Below are 22,696 nucleotides of genomic sequence, written 5' to 3'. Positions count from 1 at the left end.
AGATGTTGCACAAGGAGCCACCATTAGAACACTGTTACCAAATGCTTGGTTTAATCTTCTTCCCAGACCATATAGTTCTTCAAGGTCACCCATTACAATTAAAATGGTGACACTCCGATCATTCTGAACCATGCAAAACCCTGCGACATGGACCCCAGTGCCCTAGAGGATTGGCTCTTTGCAGTACACCTGCGGCTGTCACACAGCCACCTCAAGAGCAACACTTCCAAAGAAGAAAACCTCACTTGTGGAAACCAAATCATAGCCTTCTCCCCAACACACCAAGACCTTCAACAGTCACGCCTATAAAGTCAGGAACCTAGAGATTATTATGGATTTCAACCTTTGTTTTTTACCCGATGTAAAGAAGTGATCAAAACTCCTCCTTCACCATGTTTGTATGTATCCTGAGACTCACCCATAGATTTCAGATGCCATCATCTTTGAACTGCCCCCTTGATTACACCAACAGACTTTACCTAAGAACACCTGTCTTATTGCTATCCAGGTGCATGATGTATCACTATGCGTTGCACAAAGCCTTGCACGGCAGTGTGCCAATCTTTAAACCATGCAAACTTTGCACATGCCACTCAATAAGGGACAACAGAACTAGAATGGGCTTAGTTTTAACCAATTCCAGGTTCTGAAAATCTCCTACTGCTGTAACCTCCATTGCTGTGCAGGCAAACTGTACAACTCACATCCAGGTAAAATAATAAAACCTGCCCACACAATTAAACTTCCAAAAAGGAAGTGGAAACTTAAAGGTTTACAAATACTAAACTGTATTACTCAATAAAAACCACCCAACAACACAGCCCCTCCCCCATAAAGAAATTCAGAACAATTTAACTAAGGAAACAAAAGGTTACTAGAACATAGGTATGACACAGTTCTGTGCTGCTCTTTCTAGCTTAAAAACTTTTGCATCACTGAGTGCAAGCACAGTAACTCATATGAAGCCGCCCGGAGGTACAACACCTAACATTTCCCATATAGCTCACACTAAAAACGTATCCATGCATAACACGCTGCATACTCTAACTGTACTGCCCAGACGCCAGTGATATTGAAGCGCTATACAAACGCTAAACACAAATCAATCAAGAAGAGGGTGCAGCACAGAAGCATACCAACAAAGATTAAATGATACATAATACAAATGTTTTCAATGAGCTGCAAGAATATGCAAAGTATAAGTATAAAGTATTTTATGTGCACAATTAATTAAAATAGTTGCAATTCATACAGAACAAGGTTAAAACACTGTCCATATAATGCTTTTTTTTAAAAAAAAAAAGGTATTCGTAAGAGCCAAGTGGTTCATAGCTGGTAGGGCAAAGATTCTTGGTGATCGTTTTCTGTTAAGAGGGAATTAATCTCAGACATGAATTTTACAAAACGGGAAGCCATCTGAGCTGAGTCGCCCCTCATACACTCCTCTAGAGCTTCTTGGCATGTCCGGATGTTCAGGATCTGCCAAATTAGACATCAAAAACATGTGTAAAGGGAGTAAGGTTTCAAAGGTGCACAAGATGTGGATTAAGTTTTCCTCCCCGCTCTTACAGAAACTGCACTGTCTGGGCACATCTTCCTTGAATCTCCGGCCATACTTACAAACCTTCAATGGGATTAGTCCAAAACATAATCTCATTAGATGGCGTTTCACAGGTAGTTTCATGGATGATGACAAATAGTGTGGTAGGGTTTTAGGGCCATAGAGTTTTGACGCCCAACTGCCATGGGAGAGATTCTTCACTGTTAGGGCATCATGTTTATGTAACAAGTTCTTTGCTTGTTTCGTAAGGATTTTTGTGATTGGCCCTATGGGCAGCGAACTTGTCCATATGTCTTGAGCCCCTAGTGCGTCCAGACAGAATGTTAAAAAATGGTTCCAGGGGGTGCAAGGGTTATTTAACAGAGACCATATGAAGCTATTTAATGTGAAGTCACAAGCCCTTTTGTTTTTTAAACAATAGGCAATAAACTTTGCTTTCATTACCCAATGTTGCGATGACAAAGAGAACTCCATGTAGATTTGGGCATAAGAGGTCGAGTTGGGTAGGTGGAACACTCTGCGAAAGCACATTGACTGGGCTCTATCAAGCCAGGTGAGCATTTTGTCTTTAATGGTTATGGCGCCAAAGGTTATAGTCGGCAAAAATTTAGCGCTGATCACCCTAATTAGCGGTGAAAAGTCTGGAGAGTGAAGGGCTTTCTTGGTTCTTACAAAAGCCCCCTCCAAGTTACGAGCCACTCCCTGCATTGCAGTGATATGCTGCGCAGGTCTCCCTTTATGGTCTATCCAAACTCCCAGATACGTATGCGGTCACTATCTCTATTGACTTCCCTTCAATGTACCAGGAGTGTTTTCTGGCTCGGGAGCACGAGACTATCATTGCCTTAGTTTTGGGGATGTTGATTTCCAAAGCGTTTTTTTTTTTTTAATACTGGGTCAGAGAATCAAAAAGTCTTTGAAGGCCCACCTGGGTTTGATCGAGGAGGATCGGGTCGTCAGCACATTGCATCGATTTAATTTTAGTGGATTCAATTTGTGGTTGAAATGCTCAGGAGAGGGCCAGCCACTCAGTCAGGTCTTCTAGATATAGATTGAACAGTAAAGGAGCCAATATGCATCCCCGCTTTAAACCTCTATTAGTCATGATTTTATTGGTGGTTGACCATCTCGAGGAAACTCATATTTTTCTCCAGGTGTTGGAATATAGGGCTATGAGAGCTTTCAAGAGGGGCTGTGGGTGCAAGAATACGCATTGGGGGGTAAGAGGGTGATGTATATAAGGTAGGTGGGGGGTGTGCAACACCAAAATAACAAGGGTAATGCAACAGTGGGAAGGCAGGGGGCAGAAAAAGGGTGACTGCATAAACCAAACACAATGGGATATGAATGGAGTCACTCCGGTAGGAGTACGTTTTTTATTTCATGCAAGGCACTGTTGTGTTCTTACTTGAATGTATTTTAGCAACTGAGGATTCTCTGTTGGAACACTGTATTAGTAGTGAGAGAATGTACATGTCACTTGAAGAAGGCAGGCCCTTAGGTGCAAGCCACACCAGGAAGGTTCTATCAGGGCTCCATTATCCCTCCAATTGCAACAGTCTCTTAACTACCACTCAATGCCAGACCTTTGCTTAGACAGTGTCCTGGGCAGGAAAATAATTTGCGTCTAACCTGCTGCTGGTAAATAGAAATGAGGCAGCAAGGGACCCTGTTTGTGTTCTCTGGCCTCTAAAAAACAAATATCTCCCCAACTCGCCCAAATCACTCACTGCTGAGTTCCACTATGCTGGTACCAATTATTTTTGGGGGGGATGGAGGCTGATATGTGAGGGGCGGGGGGGTAAGGGAGATGTGTAGGCAAGGAAGGGGGCTTACTAAAAACAGCGCCTGCGCCATGTTAAATAATGTTCGAAAGCATTTTGAACTGTGTCACTGCAGGCAAGTGACAGATAAGCAGCTGTTTTCGTGATCTTAACGTAGATCGCGCTATGCGCCTCGCTGGAGACCTGTGCATACAAGCACAGCTCCCACATACCAAAAGCCACTTCAGACCACACACAAACATTCTAAAAAGTATTTCACTCTGCATTCCAGACATTAGCTTCCGTTACTGAGGAAGGAGGCAAGTGGCTGCCAACAATGGCGAGGATAAAAATCTAAATCGCTGTTGCGCAGTATGTGCGGAAATTACATCGCAGCTTGGGCATAACGGGTCGTAATGTAGTAGGGAGAAGTGAATGCACAGACATATGGAGCAGTATACAGCCGGTGGGAGGGGTGACACACCAGACAGGCGGGGGTTCAATGAAAGCAGTGGCTTGGGATACAGCGACTGCAGAAGTTACCGGGGAAGAGTTCAGTGGACTTGCCGGACTATGTGACCGTCTCAGCTCTGGCAGGGAGTGGCTCAAGAAGGGAGTATGGAGCAGGAGCGGACAGCAATTATTGTGCAGTGGGTTGTGTCAAGTTACTGATTATTTTCTGCGATATAGCTGTTGGAAGCAGTGAGCAGCACAGTGACTGTGCAGTAGCTGAGCAGGAAACGCGGAAGAGTGACAGTGCACTGGATGGGGTGTAGTAGCTGTAGGGTAGGTGTACTACTAGGAGAAGGTGGTAGTGGCGGTCTCAGCTCTGGAGCAGTTGCAAAGGATACCTGTGTACTGCGGCATGGCGCTGCTTGTCAGGGGGTGCCGGTTCTTCTCTCTCGGGCGTCGCTCTCCCGCAGTCGCCACTCAATGACGTCACGCGCTCCAGCTACCACTTTCCGGCGTGCGGCGTGACCCTGACGTTCCAGCACTCACCGCGCAGCTCCGGAATATGCTGTATTTACGCTCCGCTTTCGGGGGGAGGCGTGGTCGGGTTGCTAGCTGCGGCTGAACTCGTGATTGCTCCACATTTGTTATTCGAACATCCTACTTGTCCACAGGTTATGATTTTCATAATTGCTCCGTGTATCGCCAAACTAATGAAGCAGACCTCCGTGAGCTGTCTGCATGAACTTTCAGCGACATTAGTGGGAGCACCTGTTGAACTTTATAGTCACTTGAGCAATTGCAACGTCCCCGTGTTGTCTACAGCGCGTGCCGTATGAAGGCTGGTTGCGTCTCTGTGAGAGAGAGAGATATATGTATGTATGTATGTATATATATATATATATATGTATATATACATATATTTATTTTATTTTTAATTTTTTTATCAAACAACTGCAAATGCTTTCCAGATTTTATGGCATGTTTCCACAATCAGGTGAGGATGCTATTATTAGTGAACCAGCAGGCCAAATAAAAAGCCCTGAAAGTCAAATACAAGATAAGTGCAAACAATACCATCTGGTTATAAGCACCAAACTGTGCTAGGTGCCTGCGACCCATTTTTGCTCGTGATAAAATGGGATCTGCCAGTGTCCAAAGCAATATATTTTGAACAACTCTTTTCTAAGGTTTGTGCTGTTTCACCAATGTCTGACAAGGCTGGGGAAAGACCAGACATTCCCCTTTATTAAAGTGCATGGCTTGATGGTGTCCTTAGAACTGTGGAATCACTGTTGTAATGCCTGCCCCCACCTTGGCATTTAACTGGCTAAAATCTGGTGAAATTTCCAGGGTGGTAGATGGGTCACCAATACGTAACTTTTCAGGAATCCGGTGCAGAAACTTGATTTCTATGATAAATTCTGATGTCTACCGTCAAAGGTAGAAGCTGGAATACAATGATATTTCAACATTCCAAAATTGCTGATCCACAGTATTGAGGCAATTATCAAAATTCAGTAGGTGCATGTGAGAAGTTGGCCTGATGTGCAGTGTTCACTATTCTAGTGATCACTATATATCAGTCCAAACAACCCTTATTGATGATTGGTTGTAAGTCAACCTTATAGACCAGCTATCCTAGTAGCATGGATACGAGCAGTCTAAGGCTAAGACTCTAGAGGGCGTGTTAAGCCAGCTGTTTACCATCACATTACCCCTTGAACACCCAGTGAAAGGACACCACACAAGTGTTATGAAAATAAACAATGTATTTATTAGAATCACAACAACCCTGTACTCTTTATGAGGACAGGGTGCTAAGCACACAACAAAACTCTTATGAAAATACTTAAGTTAGCACGTTATACACAAATGCCCGAGGGGCACGAAAAACCATATACTCTAAAAGTGGAATGCGAAATTACTAGCAGGTAAGTACAGTACTAATAGGCTTTGGAATCGCTAGGACTTGACTAGGGAATCGTTAGATTACTTCTAGGAGACCTAGGGGACTCGGGTGCAGAGTGTGCACTCTCACGCGGGATGCGGGACAAAGTCTATGGAAGCTAGTAAAGGCAAAGTTAGTGTTCACGGGCGAACCCGACCTGGTAGGGAGAAAACGACAGTGGATCCTGACCCTTGGATAGTGAGGCTATGCTGAGACACCGAAGTGCCGAAGTTACCTAGCCCAGGGGCTGCAGCTGCATAGGTCTGAAAAGGCGTCGGGAATCTCGTTGCCGGACCAGGAGCCTGGAAGAAGGAAGTTGCTGGCAGGCGACCAGTGAAGGAAAGTTCGATGGATCCAAGCCTGGATCAAGGAAGAAGGCAACCTGAAAGCAGAGGGGACCAAGTTCTTGAATCACTAGCCAGTGATTAAGTGGGCACCAGGATGGCACCGGGCGAAGTCACCGCAGTCAGGTGAGTGGGCGCTGCTGGGCTCTGCAGTCTCTCGGACCAGGAGGCGTTGTCGGCGACCAGGATGGAGGTGCGAGCTGTCCCACGAAGGTTCTTGCTGTCGACGTCGCTGGACCCAGGATTGGGCAACAAGTCTTGGCAAATGCAAGGCCTACGCGGTGGACCTAAAATGGCGTCTTAGCCGGACCAGGAGGGTCCAGGGTACTTCTCCGATGGAGGGAAGCAAGGGCCAGTCTGGAGCAACCAGACCAGCAGCAGTGTTGTCGTCGGGCGTCGTTCGGAAGGCCACAAGCCAGCGGGCTAGTAGCCAAACAACGCGGTGAGCAGCAGAAGGGCCCCACGCCGATCGTGGAGATGCTGGGGGGCTGCTCTTCGGTGCTGGAGCTGCTCAGGGTGGGGGCTTCTCGGACCCCAAAGCACTCACCAGGAAATTACTCGGTGGGCTTGCTGTGCAGAAGTCGTGCAGTCTTGGCGATGGCCGGTCCCTCGAGGTCTCGTCGCACCCACGGTTCTCAGCTGGGCTGTAGAGGTGGGTAGAGGTCAGAGGTGCCAGGGAAGCCGTGTCTCGTCGAGCTGGGCAGTCGGATTCCGGAGGAAGGACGTGCAGCAGACCGCAGTGTTCTTAGATGGTGCCTGCGGATGCAGGGTGACTACTCCTTAGCCACAAGGGAGAATCTTGAGGAAGAAATCGTGAAGTCCTTTCGTGGAAAGTGGTATCTTGATTCCAAAGATGATCTGATTTGGAAGGGGGCCAGTCTCTACCTTTATCTTGGAAAAGGGGGCTGGCACGCGACTAAGTCCTGCCCTAGGGGTGGGACCAGGAGGGGGGTGGTTACACCCACTTCCTTGGCGGGCTTTTCCCCAGCACAGGGTCTGGAGTGTCCCTGGAACTGGTTTAAGCCAGCCTATGCACAGTGAGCACCGGGGTGCCACGTGCAGTCACCTTCCTCTGAAGCCCTGCCTACCTACAATACACAAAATCCTGTCTGGGACGGTGCTGGCACCGCCCCTGGCAGGAAACCCTTTGTCCTTATCTCCTGCTCTGGGAGGATTCCCAGCAGCAGGAGGGCAGACTTGTGTCTCGGTGGCAGCATCCATTTTGTGGATGCTAAGGCTCTGTCTGACTTTAACCGGGGTTAGGGGTTACATACATGTCGTGTCCCTCTAGAAGGGTGGAATGCTAACCCCGTCGCCAGAATTGGCGAGGGGTTAGTATTCCAATTCGTATGACACCTTACTCGACATGGTTTGATAAAGCGATACCAGAGTTGGCATATAACCGCGAGGATTATAATGCACTTAAGAGTATATGGTATGCGATATCATGGAAACGGCTAAGGGATGGATCCCGAAAGCCGCAGACAGGCTCAGCTCATGCCAGAGCACCATCTCACACGATTCCAAGCACTCTGCCTTCAGGATTGTTAAGGCCTGCCATAGGAGTGACTGATAGGAGATCTGTGTGTCCATTTTGGGGTTAGATATAGGTATACTATATCTAAAGCAAAGGGTGAGTACACCACCTTGCCCCAGCTGTCGTGCAGCCAGTTGTGTCAGTTTAGTTAGTCAGCCCAGGGGTGGCATAATACATGCTTCAGCCCCTGGGAGACTTCTGGGTACACCTCAGCCCTGGGTACAGGGACTTGGAGAGGGCCCAGTGCCAATTCAGTACCTGAGTACAATTTGGATAGAGAGAACAGCTAGGCTGTGGGTCTGATTAGCAGGCCCACAGCCAGGGAAAGTCGTAAACCAGTGCAGCAAAAAGCAAAAATCTGGGTGATCATAGGATTGCAGACCCTACTCTCCTACATGACCCCCCCCCCAAACTTTGGGACAATAAACTAACCTTGACCAGGTGAGTCTTCTTGCTCTAAGTGGAAATACCTGGAGAGCCCATCAGCATTGCTGTGATCAGTACCAGGTCTGTGCTCCACTGTAAAATCCATCCCCTGTAGGGAAATGGACCACCTAAGCAGTTTGGGGTTTTCACCCTTCATCTGATTTAGCCACAAGAGGGGGTTATGGTCTGTCTGAATGGTGAAGTGAGTGCCAAACAAGTAGGCCCTCAGCTTCTTCAGGGCCCAGACCACAGCAAAGGCCTCCCTCTCAATAGCTGACCAATTTTTCTCTCTGGGTGTCAACCTCCTACTAATGAAAGCAATAGGCTGATCATTACCATCAAAATTCAGTTGAGACAGAACAGCCCCCACACCCAACTCAGAAGCATCTGTTTGGACAATGAATGGCTTGGAGTAATCTGGACTCTTTAGGATAGGTGCTGTGCACATGGCCTGCTTTAGGTCATTGAATGCTTTCTGACAGCTTGCTGTCCACTGAACTTTCTTTGGCATCTTTTTGCTTGTCAGGTCATTAAGAGGGGTCACTATGGACCCATAATTTCTGACAAACTTCCTATAGTACCCAGTCAGGCCCAAGAAAGCTCGAACCTGAGTCTGGGTGATTGGAGGAGTCCAGTCCTTGATGGCCTGTATCTTACTCTCCAGTGGCTGAACCTGGCCTCCACCTACAAGGTGGCCCAGGTATACAACCTGTGTCTGCCCTATCTGGCACTTTGTGGCCTTGATAGTGAGGCCTGCCTTTTGCAGGGCCTCTAACACTTTCCTCAGGTGGACCAGGTGATCCTCCCAGGTGGAGCTAAAGACAGCAATATCGTCTAGATATGCTGCACAGAAGTCATCCAGCCCAGTGAGGACTTGATTCACCAACCTTTGGAAGGTGGCAGGTGCATTTTTCAGTCCAAAAGGCATTACCACAAATTGATAATGCCCTCCAGGGGTAGAAAATGCTGTCTTGGGTTTGGCCTCCTCAGCTAACCTGATTTGCCAATACCCAGCTGTCAAATCAAATGTACTTAAGAAGTTGGCAGAAGCCAATTTATCTATAAGTTCATCTGCTCTTGGTATTGGGTGGGCATCAGTCTTAGTGACTGCATTGAGGCCTCTGTAGTCTACGCAAAACCTCATCTCTTTCTTACCACCCTGGGTGTGAGGCTTTGGCACTAGAACTACTGGGCTAGCCCAAGGGCTATCTGAGGGCTCAATGACTCCCAGCTCCAACATTTTCTGCACTTCAGTTTTGATGCAGTCTCTAACATGATCAGGCTGTCTGTAGATTTTACTCTTGACAGGCAGACTGTCCCCAGTGTCAACATCATGGGTACACCAATCAGTTTGGCTGGGTGTCAGAGAGAACATATGTCTGAAGGATTGCAGGACTTGCCTGCAATCCTGTTGCTGATGTTCAGTGAGGCTGCCACAAAAGACAACACCATCAACTGATCCATCATCAGGATTCTGAGTGAGCAGGTCTGGGAGAGGGTCACTCTCTTCCTCCTGTCCCTCATCTGTGGCCATGAGCAAGCTCATGTCCTTCCTGTCAACATATGCTTTGAGCCTGTTAACATGGAGCACTCTGAGAGGGCTCCTGGGAGTTCCAAGGTCCACCAAGTAGGTAATCTCTCCCTTTTGCTCAATGATGGTGTGGGGCCCAGACCATTTGTCTTTCAGAGCTGCTGGGGCCACTGGCTCCAGCACCCACACCTTCTGTCCTGGCTGGTACACAGTCAGAACAGCCTTTTGGTCATGCCAAGCTTTTTGAAGTTCTTGGCTGGCCTCAAGGTTTTTAGATGCCTTTTCCATATACTCAGCCATCCTGGAGCGGAGACCAAGTACATAGTCCACTATGTTGGTTGCAGGCTTTTTGAGAGGTCTCTCCCATCCTTCCTTCACCAAACACAGGGGTCCTCTTACAGGATGCCCATACAGAAGCTCAAAAGGGCTGTAGCCAACCCCCTTCTGTAGGACCTCTCTGTAAGCAAACAAGAGGCAGGGGATCAGGACATCCCATCTTCTCCTAAGAGTTTCAGGTAGCCCATGAATCATCCCTTTGAGGGTCCTGTTGAATCTCTCAACAAGCCCATTGCATTGTGGGTGGTAGGGTGTGGTGAACTTGTAGTTCACACCACACTCCTTCCACATTGCAGTCAGATATCCTGACATGAAGTTTGTACCTCTGTCAGAAACAACCTCCTTAGGGAAGCCCACTCTGGAGAACACTCCAACTAGGGCCCTTGCCACTACAGGTGCTGTAGTGGTCCTAAGTGGAATAGCTTCAGGATACCTGGTGGCATGATCCACTACCACCAGTATAAACGTGTGCCCTGATGCTGTCTGGGGTTCCATTGGACCAACAATGTCAATCCCCACTCTTTCAAAGGGAACCCCCACCACAGGTAGTGGTATGAGGGGGGCCTTTGTTGTGCCACCTGACTTACCACTGGCTTGGCAAGTGACACAGGAGCGACAAAACTCCTTGGTATTCTCATTCATATGGGGCCAGTGAAAGTGTGAGACAAGCCTGTCCCAAGTCTTTGTCTGACCTAAATGACCTGCAAGGGGAATCTCATGGGCCAAGGTGAGAAGGAAACCTCTCAGAGACAAGGGGATGACCAGCCTCCTGGTTGCACCAGGCTTGGGGTCTCTTGACTCAGAGTACAGGAGTCCATCTTCCCAGTATACCCTGTGGGCACCTGTGGCATTCCCTGCAGCCTCAGCAGCAGCCTGCTGTCTGAGGGGTTCAAGGGAAGGGCAGCTCAACTGTTCCTTCCCCAGGTCTGCTCTGGTGGGTCCCCCTGAGCCCAGAAACTCAACTTGATCAAGTTCAAGCTCTTTAGGCTCAGTTTCCCTCAGCTCTTCCAGATCAGCCTCCTCAGAGACTTGATCCTCAACCTGGGGCAAGGGGGAAGGCAAAGCCTTACCCTTACTGCTCTTCTTCTTGGAAGGTGTCTGGTCCATCATTTCAGGATCCAGCACCTGTTCAGTGGGGCATTTTCTGGCCTGTGACCTAGTCACAGCAAGCACATGTGCTGGCAAGCCTAACATTTCCATGTGAGTCCTCTGCTCCACTTCTGACCATTGTGATGACTCCAAATCATTGCCCAACAAACAATCAACTGGGAGGTCTGAACTGACTACAACTTTCTTTTGTCCCTTCACTCCACCCCAGGAGAAAGCCACAATTGCCACACTATGACTAGTAGTGACATTGCTGGCATTGGTCACCAGGAAATCAGTACCTGGCATGATCTGTCCAGGGTCCACAAAGTTAGGTGTCACCATGGTGACACTGGCACAAGTGTCCCTATAGGCCTGAGCCATTTTGCCATTTATCAAAGGTGTCTGCCTGTATTTGCCCAAAGTATTGGGACTTATTTCAGGGGACATATCCATATCCCCTGTACAGACAAGGACAGCCTGAGTGAGTGTGCCAACTAAGTTGTCAGACCCCTCAGTACCCAAGGTTAACCCAACTAATGCCTTGGGAGGTACACTACCACTACTGACTGTACTAGGGGGTGCAGTTGCCTTAGGGGCTGTAGTGGCAGGAGTTTGTCCTCCTCTTTTGGTGCACTCACTAAACCAGTGAGATTTACTTTTACAGTACTGGCACCACCTTTTTGACTGGCCTTCTTGAGTCTTCTTCTTCTGGGAAGCCTGACCCCCACCCTCTTTGGTTTGTTGGGGACCTGGTGAAGACTTCTGGTCATTTTACTCATTCTTAACATTACCCTTCTGGTCTGCTTTCTTCTGACCACCCTGGTTCTGGTTCTGGTTCTGCTTGATCCTTGTCCTGACCCATTTGTCTGCCTTCTTTCCCAATTCTTGGGGAGAGGTCAGATCTGAATCAACAAGGTGCTGGTGCAACAACTGGTTCTGACAATTGTTTAAAATTTGTTCTCTCATCATAAGATTATACAATCCTGTGTAATCTGTAACCTTGCTACCCAGCAACCAGCCCTCCAAAGCCTTAGTGGCACAATCCACAAAGTCAGACCAGTCCTGAGACTGAGTTTTCTGGGTGTCTCTGAACAGCAACCTGTACTGCTCAGTGGTTAATCCAAACCCATCAACCAGTGTATTCTTCAGGACCTGGTAATTGTTAGCATCCTCTACTCTTGTAGTGAGGAGCTTATCTCTACCTTTACCATCAAAGGAGAGCCACAGTATAGCTGCCCACTGACTCTGGGGAATGCACTGCACAGTGCAGGCCCTCTCCAGAGCAGCCATCCATTTCTGGATATCATCCCCTTGCTTAAAGGGGGGCACTATCTTAGTCAGGTGTTTAGTATCTAAACCCTTCTCTCTATCTCTTGGGAGATTGCTGCCACCAGTGGGAGCTAACCCACTCATCTGCTGCTCTCTTGCCAGGGCAAGCTTCTCTTTGGCCAGGGCAATTTCTTCCCTTTCAATCCTCAGTTCAGCTTGTCTCATCCTAGCTTCATGCTCCCTTCTCTGAGGGGAAGTAAATCTCCTCTGTGGAGGATTCCTTCTCCCCTGAGAAGAGGCATTAGAGTGCAGAGATCTATTGGAGTCCCTAGAAAGAGATCTATCTCTCCTAACTCCAAGGTTAGGCCCACTTCGGGTTAGTACTGGGGGTCCCCCAGATCCTAGCCCAAGTAAGTCTAAGTTGGCCCTGGTTAGCCTTCTGACTACCTCAAGACCTTTGTCTACCTCATCCCCAGAGAGTTCCTCCTGATCCTCCTCCTCCTCAACTGCAGTAGCAGTGTTGGGGAGGTCTGGATCCCCAGAGGTTCCCTCTAAGGCTGGCATGTTCTCATGTAACTGAGAAAGCTTTCTGGCATCATATGTCTCTAAGAGACCTATCAGAAAGGGAATGGTGGGGTTAGACCCCTGCTTCAGTTTCCTGGAGACACAGATCTGTCTCATCTCCTGGAAACTGAGAGCTGCATATCTTGAAGTGACCTGTGGAGGGTCAACACTGACCAGGGGAGTCTCAGTGGATTCTCCCTGGGTAGACATGCTTTTCTAGTGAGGTGTAAGTGGTGCACTTACCTACACTATATGTTTGCCTACTGATCCCTTGCTAGAGTTGTAGTTTAGGGTGTGCTAGGCCCTAGGAGCTACAACAGCTGGTTCAGTAGAACTCAGAGTATTCTAAGCTAAGTTATATGTACCTTTAGTACTTATGTGATCTTTCACAAGATATTCTTAGGGCATGTGTGGTAAAACAACAGCAAGCTCAAATCCCAACCGCTGCTCACCAATGTGAGAAGTTGGCCTGATGTGCAGTGTTCACTATTCTAGTGATCACTATATATCAGTCCAAACAACCCTTATTGATGATTGGTTGTAAGTCAACCTTATAGACCAGCTATCCTAGTAGCATGGATACAAGCAGTCTAAGGCTAAGACTCTAGAGGGCGTGTTAAGCCAGCTGTTTACCATCACATTACCCCTTGAACACCCAGTGAAAGGACACCACACAAGTGTTATGAAAATAAACAATGTATTTATTAGAATCACAACAACCCTGTACTCTTTATGAGGACAGGGTGCTAAGCACACAACAAAACTCTTATGAAAATACTTAAGTTAGCACGTTATACACAAATGCCCGAGGGGCACGAAAAACCATATACTCTAAAAGTGGAATGCGAAATTACTAGCAGGTAAGTACAGTACTAATAGGCTTTGGAATCGCTAGGACTTGACTAGGGAATCGTTAGATTACTTCTAGGAGACCTAGGGGACTCGGGTGCAGAGTGTGCACTCTCACGCGGGATGCGGGACAAAGTCTATGGAAGCTAGTAAAGGCAAAGTTAGTGTTCACGGGCGAACCCGACCTGGTAGGGAGAAAACGACAGTGGATCCTGACCCTTGGATAGTGAGGCTATGCTGAGACACCGAAGTGCCGAAGTTACCTAGCCCAGGGGCTGCAGCTGCATAGGTCTGAAAAGGCGTCGGGAATCTCGTTGCCGGACCAGGAGCCTGGAAGAAGGAAGTTGCTGGCAGGCGACCAGTGAAGGAAAGTTCGATGGATCCAAGCCTGGATCAAGGAAGAAGGCAACCTGAAAGCAGAGGGGACCAAGTTCTTGAATCACTAGCCAGTGATTAAGTGGGCACCAGGATGGCACCGGGCGAAGTCACCGCAGTCAGGTGAGTGGGCGCTGCTGGGCTCTGCAGTCTCTCGGACCAGGAGGCGTTGTCGGCGACCAGGATGGAGGTGCGAGCTGTCCCACGAAGGTTCTTGCTGTCGACGTCGCTGGACCCAGGATTGGGCAACAAGTCTTGGCAAATGCAAGGCCCACGCGGTGGACCTAAAATGGCGTCTTAGCCGGACCAGGAGGGTCCAGGGTACTTCTCCGATGGAGGGAAGCAAGGGCCAGTCTGGAGCAACCAGACCAGCAGCAGTGTTGTCGTCGGGCGTCGTTCGGAAGGCCACAAGCCAGCGGGCTAGTAGCCAAACAACGCGGTGAGCAGCAGAAAGCAGAAGGGCCCCACGCCGATCGTGGAGATGCTGGGGGGCTGCTCTTCGGTGCTGGAGCTGCTCAGGGTGGGGGCTTCTCGGACCCCAAAGCACTCACCAGGAAATTACTCGGTGGGCTTGCTGTGCAGAAGTCGTGCAGTCTTGGCGATGGCCGGTCCCTCGAGGTCTCGTCGCACCCACGGTTCTCAGCTGGGCTGTAGAGGTGGGTAGAGGTCAGAGGTGCCAGGGAAGCCGTGTCTCGTCGAGCTGGGCAGTCGGATTCCGGAGGAAGGACGTGCAGCAGACCGCAGTGTTCTTAGATGGTGCCTGCGGATGCAGGGTGACTACTCCTTAGCCACAAGGGAGAATCTTGAGGAAGAAATCGTGAAGTCCTTTCGTGGAAAGTGGTATCTTGATTCCAAAGATGATCTGATTTGGAAGGGGGCCAGTCTCTACCTTTATCTTGGAAAAGGGGGCTGGCACGCGACTAAGTCCTGCCCTAGGGGTGGGACCAGGAGGGGGGTGGTTACACCCACTTCCTTGGCGGGCTTTTCCCCAGCACAGGGTCTGGAGTGTCCCTGGAACTGGTTTAAGCCAGCCTATGCACAGTGAGCACCGGGGTGCCACGTGCAGTCACCTTCCTCTGAAGCCCTGCCTACCTACAATACACAAAATCCTGTCTGGGACGGTGCTGGCACCGCCCCTGGCAGGAAACCCTTTGTCCTTATCTCCTGCTCTGGGAGGACTCCCAGCAGCAGGAGGGCAGACTTGTGTCTCGGTGGCAGCATCCATTTTGTGGATGCTAAGGCTCTGTCTGACTTTAACCGGGGTTAGGGGTTACATACATGTCGTGTCCCTCTAGAAGGGTGGAATGCTAACCCCGTCGCCAGAATTGGCGAGGGGTTAGTATTCCAATTCGTATGACACCTTACTCGACATGGTTTGATAAAGCGATACCAGAGTTGGCATATAACCGCGAGGATTATAATGCACTTAAGAGTATATGGTATGCGATATCATGGAAACGGCTAAGGGATGGATCCCGAAAGCCGCAGACAGGCTCAGCTCATGCCAGAGCACCATCTCACACGATTCCAAGCACTCTGCCTTCAGGATTGTTAAGGCCTGCCATAGGAGTGACTGATAGGAGATCTGTGTGTCCATTTTGGGGTTAGATATAGGTATACTATATCTAAAGCAAAGGGTGAGTACACCACCTTGCCCCAGCTGTCGTGCAGCCAGTTGTGTCAGTTTAGTTAGTCAGCCCAGGGGTGGCATAATACATGCTTCAGCCCCTGGGAGACTTCTGGGTACACCTCAGCCCTGGGTACAGGGACTTGGAGAGGGCCCAGTGCCAATTCAGTACCTGAGTACAATTTGGATAGAGAGAACAGCTAGGCTGTGGGTCTGATTAGCAGGCCCACAGCCAGGGAAAGTCGTAAACCAGTGCAGCAAAAAGCAAAAATCTGGGTGATCATAGGATTGCAGACCCTACTCTCCTACAGTGCATTATCAGCCCCCATCTCACATCACCTGCCACATTTGTGTGAGTGATGCTAGTATTTCTGACATGAGCTACATCTGGCTCTACAGTAAACAAAACAAAAACTTGCAACAGTGCATCCACTGGTGGAAATAGAGCAGGAAGCCCCATTTTATCTAGGTTGGCCTTGAGTTTTTATTCCTTTCTGGGTCTGTCAAGTACATGGATAAACTTTTTTTTAAATCCCCAGTGCTTCAGGGAGACAACTCTCAATGCATTTGGGGTTATTAGTGTTAGATTGCAGAGGACATACCCCATGGGTGGGACTAGGGCTAGGGTTAGACTTTTAATTGGAAGTAGCGATTAGGGCTTCTGGTGTGATTGGTTGCTGGACTGGTTGTGGGACTAAGAGTAGGGTCAGGCTTTCTATTGGAAGTAGAGACAAGGGCTTCCTGTGCCATCAGTTGCTTGGACTTGGGGTGGGACTACTGGTAGGTCTAGGGCCTCTATTGTACGTAGAGATTAGGGGTTTTGAACTGATTGGGTGCTTAGACTAGGGCTAAGATTGGCTGTAAGGTCCTGGTCTCCTATTGGTTCTAGATTTTTAGGGCTAGTGTTGTGATTGGATAGTGTTAGGGCTAGGGTTCCCATTGGCTGACGGGGTCACCTGATTACTAGGGCTATAAAAGGCCAGGCTAAGGGCGTCTCGGCTGGGGCGTCGAGGCAAAGGGCAGAGAGGACAAGGGCAGTTGCCTGTTTGAGCCTGTTAAGAGCGGAGAGGACAAGGGCAGTTGCTTGTTTTAGCCTGTTAAGGGCTGAGAGGACAAGGGCAGTTGCCTGTTTGAGCCTGTTCAAGAATGACCAGGGCCAGAAATGCTGCCCAATATACATACCTGCATTATGCATCTATATACTTTCAATGTACTTATGGATCTATATATTTATCATTTTCTTCTAATTTAGCACTTCTAATGCACTTCCCTATTTATCAGCCTATACTTTGCTCAATATATCCTCTACATCCACTCTCTCATTTAACTCCATACCACTACTATGATCCCCAAAATAACCCTTTCTAGACTCTCTGCTATCCTACTCTACCCCTCCTTGCATTATCTTACACCTCTTTTACTATACCGATCCCCCAAAACAAACCTTTCTAAACTCTTCCCTCTTTTCTACCCCTCCCAAACCTTTCTCAATCCAAATAACTGACTAACATATCCACCACTAAAATTAATTTCATGTTTCACCATACTAATTCAACACTAATCCTGATGGGTTCCAGAGTAGCGTGCTACTTGTGCTTCGAAACCCCATCAGGGGTAGCAAGCACTATATTAATGCAAACATCTTTCCATTCACTATCCTGCCACCTACCCTTCTCTACCCAAATAACTGCATAACATATCCACTACTCAAATGTACTTCATATTTTACTATACTAATTTTCAACAGTAATCCTTTATGAGTTCCGGAGTGGCGTGCTACTCGCCAGAAAAGCGCTTCAACATCCATCAGGGGTAACAAGTGCTATATGAATGCAAACCTTTCTTCCCCTTTTTATCCCTCCGCTTTCCTTCTCACTCCAAATCACTGACTAATATCCACCACTGAAATTACATTCATATTTCACCATTTAATTCACCACTAATCCTTTATGGGCTTCCTGAATAGCATGTTTCAACACCCCATCAGGGGTAAGAAGCGCTATATAAATACAAACCTTTTTTTCCTCCTCTATCCTTCTGCTATCTTTCCAAATTCAAATAACTGACTAACCTATACACCACTTAAAATGTACTTGCATGTTTCACTATACTAATTCAACACTAATCCTCTATGGGTTCCGGAGTAGCGTGCTACCCGCCGAAAAGCGCTTTGACGCCTCGTCAGGGTGTAGTAAGCGTTATATAAATGCAAATACAATACAATATTTGTGACTGCTGTCATTTCTACTTTAATGCTCTTTGTCTATCGTAAATGGCTGAACACCATTGTGTAGTATCATTTATATGCCTTATATCATGTATTTCACTTTTTAAAGCACTGTAACATCTTTCGGTCCCTCGCTCACAAATAGTTTGTTTGTTCTATAGTGCTGCTCATACCAGTGCATGGTGTCAGAGCACTTTACATCACACAAACACACATTATACAGACAGAACGATTCATTCATGGAAAATCCAGTGTTGCAAATGTAAATCGTAGCACATTTTCCCTGACAACAGCTAAAGTGTTAGCATAAAAGGTAGTGAGGGCATCCATACTGCAATAGTGTGGCTTGAAACAGAAGCGCTTAGAAGTGTTCACAACCATTCTGCCTGGTGTACTATAAGAACTCCAGCAGAAATATTAAATAAGCAGCTGGGGCCTCAGAAAGCGGGATAATTGATATTGAAAACATTCCGCAGTGTCACTTTATGGTACTAACAAACACCAGCAGGCTGCAGCTCCCTGATCGTGCCCTGTCATTCATTATGTTAACTTAAGCTCACAGGCCGGTACTTACTTGGGCCGGCCACAGAGTCCCAAGGAGTGTGGCGATGACGGCTCCAATAATTACTAAGGCAGCGTCTCTCTGCAAGGCAGTGGCTACAGGCTCAATTAGACTGCAGGCCACCGTAATTCCGGTTTGATAGTAACCCTCCAGGCTGGCTGTCCAGTGAGTCCCAGGCACGGCCGTCCAGAGTCACAGAGACCCTGTCCTGGTGGCCGCAGGAACCTGGGTCACTCACTCCTCTCTGACTCCCTCCGCTTCGGGACTATTTAATTGTGGGGGGTTGGGTCAATTCTGGAGTCGGCTGCGCCCTCTCTGCAACAGGCTGCCAGGCTCAGGCCGCGAACCATCATTTGGTTTCCAATGGTGCCCGCCTTAGTCCAGGCTGCCTGTGAGTCCTGTGTTTGGACTCCTGGCAGGCGGCCGCGCTGCAACCAGTCAGTGTGACACTTTCAGTCATGACTCTGATGACGTCCGCCACACTCTCCCTAGGACCAGAAGGGCTCCGCTGTGCAATATTGAGAATGTCGGCAATAATATATCACCACGCACTGGCTGCCCAGCCGGGCCCCCGGCCTCTGCAAGCACTAGAATCAGCAGAGCTTCGAGCCGAGCAGCATGATTTCCAAACTGTGCCACCCGAAAACCAGTCAGCCGCCGGTCTTCCTCATAAACTCCCTGCAGCGACACGGTCACTGTAGGAAACTGGCTCTATATATACTACACCAAAATGAGGTATCGTGTGTATAAAGACCAAGTGACCCCAGAGGTAGGCAGAGGTTAAAGTTAGATAGAACCTTACTCTCTAATTGTGGTAGAGTGATTGAGCAGTAACACAGTATCAGAGGACAATGTTATGCATTTGATGTACACACTCAGTCAGCAAATTAATTTACACACTCAATAACTGAACTCAAGGCCAATTGTATTTGTATAAAAATATATACTGTTGTCTTATTTTAAGAACCACGCTAACCTGGCACAGGTTAGCATTAAATACTTCAGTAATAAGTTACTGGATATAGAACAGTTTGAAAATGCAATAGAACTTGTACTTTGTTTGATTTACAGGGAATACAGTAGGATGCAACACTTAGCAAATACAGTACATTGAAGTGAATAGGCTTTTTCAGTAACTTACAGGTAAGTTACTTTGTACGTTACTTTTCTTACTCAGTGCTGGATACCTGAATTCAGCACTGGGACATTTCCTGTAAACAGGTAAGTAAATACGTTTTGGTTATTTGTGTGATTTTTAAAGAATATTTTTAGGTTTCAAAACTTCACACGTAGAAACTTTTTAGAAGAAAATTGTCATTGTCATCCCATTGAGGAAATAAAGGTTATCGGTTTACAGGTAAGTAATTGACTGTGGGAGTTAAGGTTCTGGGATTAGGCTCAGGAGTCTCCCAGGGTCAGTGATGCACTGTTGTTGCACCCTCAGCGGCACTAGGGCGGCCGGGTGCACAGTGTTGAGGCCCAATGTTATCCAATGGGGGATAGGGGGCCTCCGGTGGGTGGCTGCTGGCAAGCAGGCCTCTGGGTTGTGGGAGCGAGGCTCTCAGGGTTAAGGTCAGTGCAAATGGGGAAACAAAGTAGCACAAAGGGTGCACCCTTAGTGGCACTAGGGAGACCGGGTGCAGAGTGCTGTTTTGACATTGGGCGCACTGTTGTTTTCCATGGAGAACCTCCGGTTTGCAAAATCTCTGCAGGCAGAGAGACGGGTGACTTCAGTGCCCATGAATGGACTTGGGCACTGTAGGGGTACATGACTCCTGCACCTGTACCCTCATCATTGGCATAGGGCACCCAGCTAGAGGGGTGACTGATGTATGCCAGGGCAGTGGTTTGAGGGCATTGCACACATGTGTGCCATGTTGACTCTTCACTTTGTTCTGCACCAAGACACGCAGCCTGCAAAGGCAGTGTGTGAGTGTGAAGGTACAGGACCTCTAAGGGTGGCACAATAAAGTGCTGCAGCCCTTAGGGGCCTTCTCTGGTCACAGTGCCCTGGGTACCTGTGGTACCATTTACCAGGGACTGACATGTGGCCAGGGATGCCAATTGGGTTTAGGCTTCAATGCAATTTTAGGGAAGGAACATAGGCCCTGGGTACCTGATTAGCAGGAGCCCAGGGCACACTCAGTCAAAGAACATCAGCAATTCAGCAGAAAGTGGGGGCATACCATGCAAGAAAGAGGGTGCTTTCTCACAGTCACACTTTGAGTTAATGTAGCAAACAACTTGAGAGTGGTCCTGGCTGTCTCCGCCCATGATGTCAGGCTGTCTCACTCAGAGCCTTGTGGCGCTGGGGGAATTATTAATAAAGATACATTGTAAAACTCTGAACCTGCAAGCCAGTGTTTTAGGTCAGCTGGACGGCAGGCCCGAACTTAGCCTGCAGCGGGAGCAGGGCAGGCAGCGCTCTGCCAACTGCTGTGCCCCAAACTCAATGCCAATGCTACATTGACAGCGGACACCTATGCAGATATGCGTGACATCGCATTTCAGTGCGGTGATGCGGAGCCTGTGAAAAGCAGCAAGTCTTCTAGGACCTCCAGTGCTGCCCGTTGCAGGGTTCACCTCTAATTCACTTTGGGTTCGCTATCACAATAATAAGGCAAGCGCTGGAAACTGGAAGAAAAGAAAAAGGTTTATTTCTCATGAGGAGACCATGTCAACTGCAGACACTGGAATGTCTGAGGAAGGTGTTCTGCTGGTATCTCCTTTGGCTCTTCCTTTTTACAGGTTTTACACAATGCATTTGTTTAATCAACATGGTTACACAAGCTTGGAGTCCCCGCCCCGGGCAGGTTGCCACACAAGCCCAACAGTAATTCTCTTCCCACCCAGGTCAAACAGACAATCTTATCTTGCAGCTGGACCTTGCTTCAGGGTCTAAAACATGTGAGACCGGTCAGATCTAAGAGTCCGTTTTGTTGATAAAAACAGGTCCCATTGTTGGTAAAAACAAGTCTTGCTGTTTGCAGTGCAATAAATCATGTTGCAAGGGTCTTTTTAGTGTCTGGAACCTGTTTGTGTAACTAGGTGCGGTGAGGGGTAGAGAGTCCAAAGGTTTGCCTGCAAACAGAGATGAAAGGAAAAACGAGTTTGTAGCAGCAAGTGGCGCAGAGGTTTGTCGTGACAATAGGGTTTATAGTCCCCAGCACACATATCAGGTTTGGTCAGAGGGATGCTAGTGAGGGCAGGATGAAACAAAGGTGACCAACAGAGTACAAAATGGCTATGATGGATCAAAATGACTGCAGGTTATATGCACATAGAAATTTCCACCAGACAAGATGGCACAGGCAATGTTCACGATTGTCATTTTGCTTTTAACAGTGGCCCCTTTGAACATAACTTAGCCAGCTTGTCAGTCTAGTTCGATCTCCATAATGTCCTGTATCTCTTGATCATACATTACTCTCCTTTTTGTTAGCCGAGTGTCCATAGTTTTAGGGTGCACAGTAGTTATACAAAGAGAACACAAAGGTGGTATACAGTGTATACCCAAACAACAATCACATATTATCAATACTGGGAACAAGAGAATCATTGATATTTTCCAACCCCACTCCTTCAAGATTCCCCAAAGCCAACTTCCAATTGTCCAAGTCTCTGATCCTTGAGGAATTTCTGAAGACAGTCTATGGAGATGTTTGATTGCTTCATAGACAGAAGGTGAATTATCAGAAATGTATACACAGCAACTGGCACCGATGATGCGGCATGCTCCTCCACGGTACGCTAGTACCACGTCCAGGACCATGCGATTTTGCAGGGCAACCAGACGGACCGCTTGGAGCTCAGCAGTGTTGTTGGTGAGGATGCCAGCAGTGACGTTCAGGGCGGTCTCTACCGCTTGAGACAGATGTCTGATGGCTCGGCTGTTTGCCATCAGACCCCATAGTGGGACGAGCCCTTTTGCTGCGTCGAGGAACTGTGATGCGACAGAGTCTGCTTGATCAGTGTCTTTACAACGCTTTTCTCGATGATGCTCTGCAGGGGCTGTGTAGGTTGGTGGCAAAACAAAGGTGATGTAGCACGTGCCCCCCCCCCAGTTTCTTGGGAGCCAGGTGTAGGCTTTGGTTCCACAAACAAAGTACATATTGGGTGATGCAACAAGAGCTGGAGGGTTGGCATTGTTCAAATTCCTAACAATTCTACAAGTGCTGTGACGCACATTTTAGTCCCAGGGCCTTCGATGCATACAAGGCCAGAGACGTTCACCA

The 22,696-nt window shown here is 48.1% G+C and overlaps 1 protein-coding gene across 2 annotated transcripts in view; it reads right to left on the bottom strand.

Annotated features, from left to right (window-relative positions):
* The window catches only part of USP14 (ubiquitin specific peptidase 14), a 325,147-nt gene extending 320,834 nt beyond the window's left edge, over positions 1-4,313 (bottom strand). For both annotated transcript variants that reach the window (XM_078687445.1, XM_078687446.1), the window contains exon 1: positions 4,176-4,313. In XM_078687445.1, the coding sequence (XP_078543571.1) occupies positions 4,176-4,191 (16 nt within the window). In that variant the 5' untranslated portion in view covers positions 4,192-4,313. The remainder of the gene's footprint in view (positions 1-4,175) is intronic.
* Positions 4,314-22,696: the final 18,383 nt, after the last annotated feature.

The sequence above is a fragment of the Lissotriton helveticus genome, chromosome 4_1, assembly GCF_964261635.1.
Source record: "Lissotriton helveticus chromosome 4_1, aLisHel1.1, whole genome shotgun sequence".
Lineage (NCBI taxonomy): Eukaryota > Metazoa > Chordata > Amphibia > Caudata > Salamandridae > Lissotriton > Lissotriton helveticus.
Note: the sequence above shows the minus strand (reverse complement) of the source record. Positions and strands in the feature narration are given on the sequence as shown.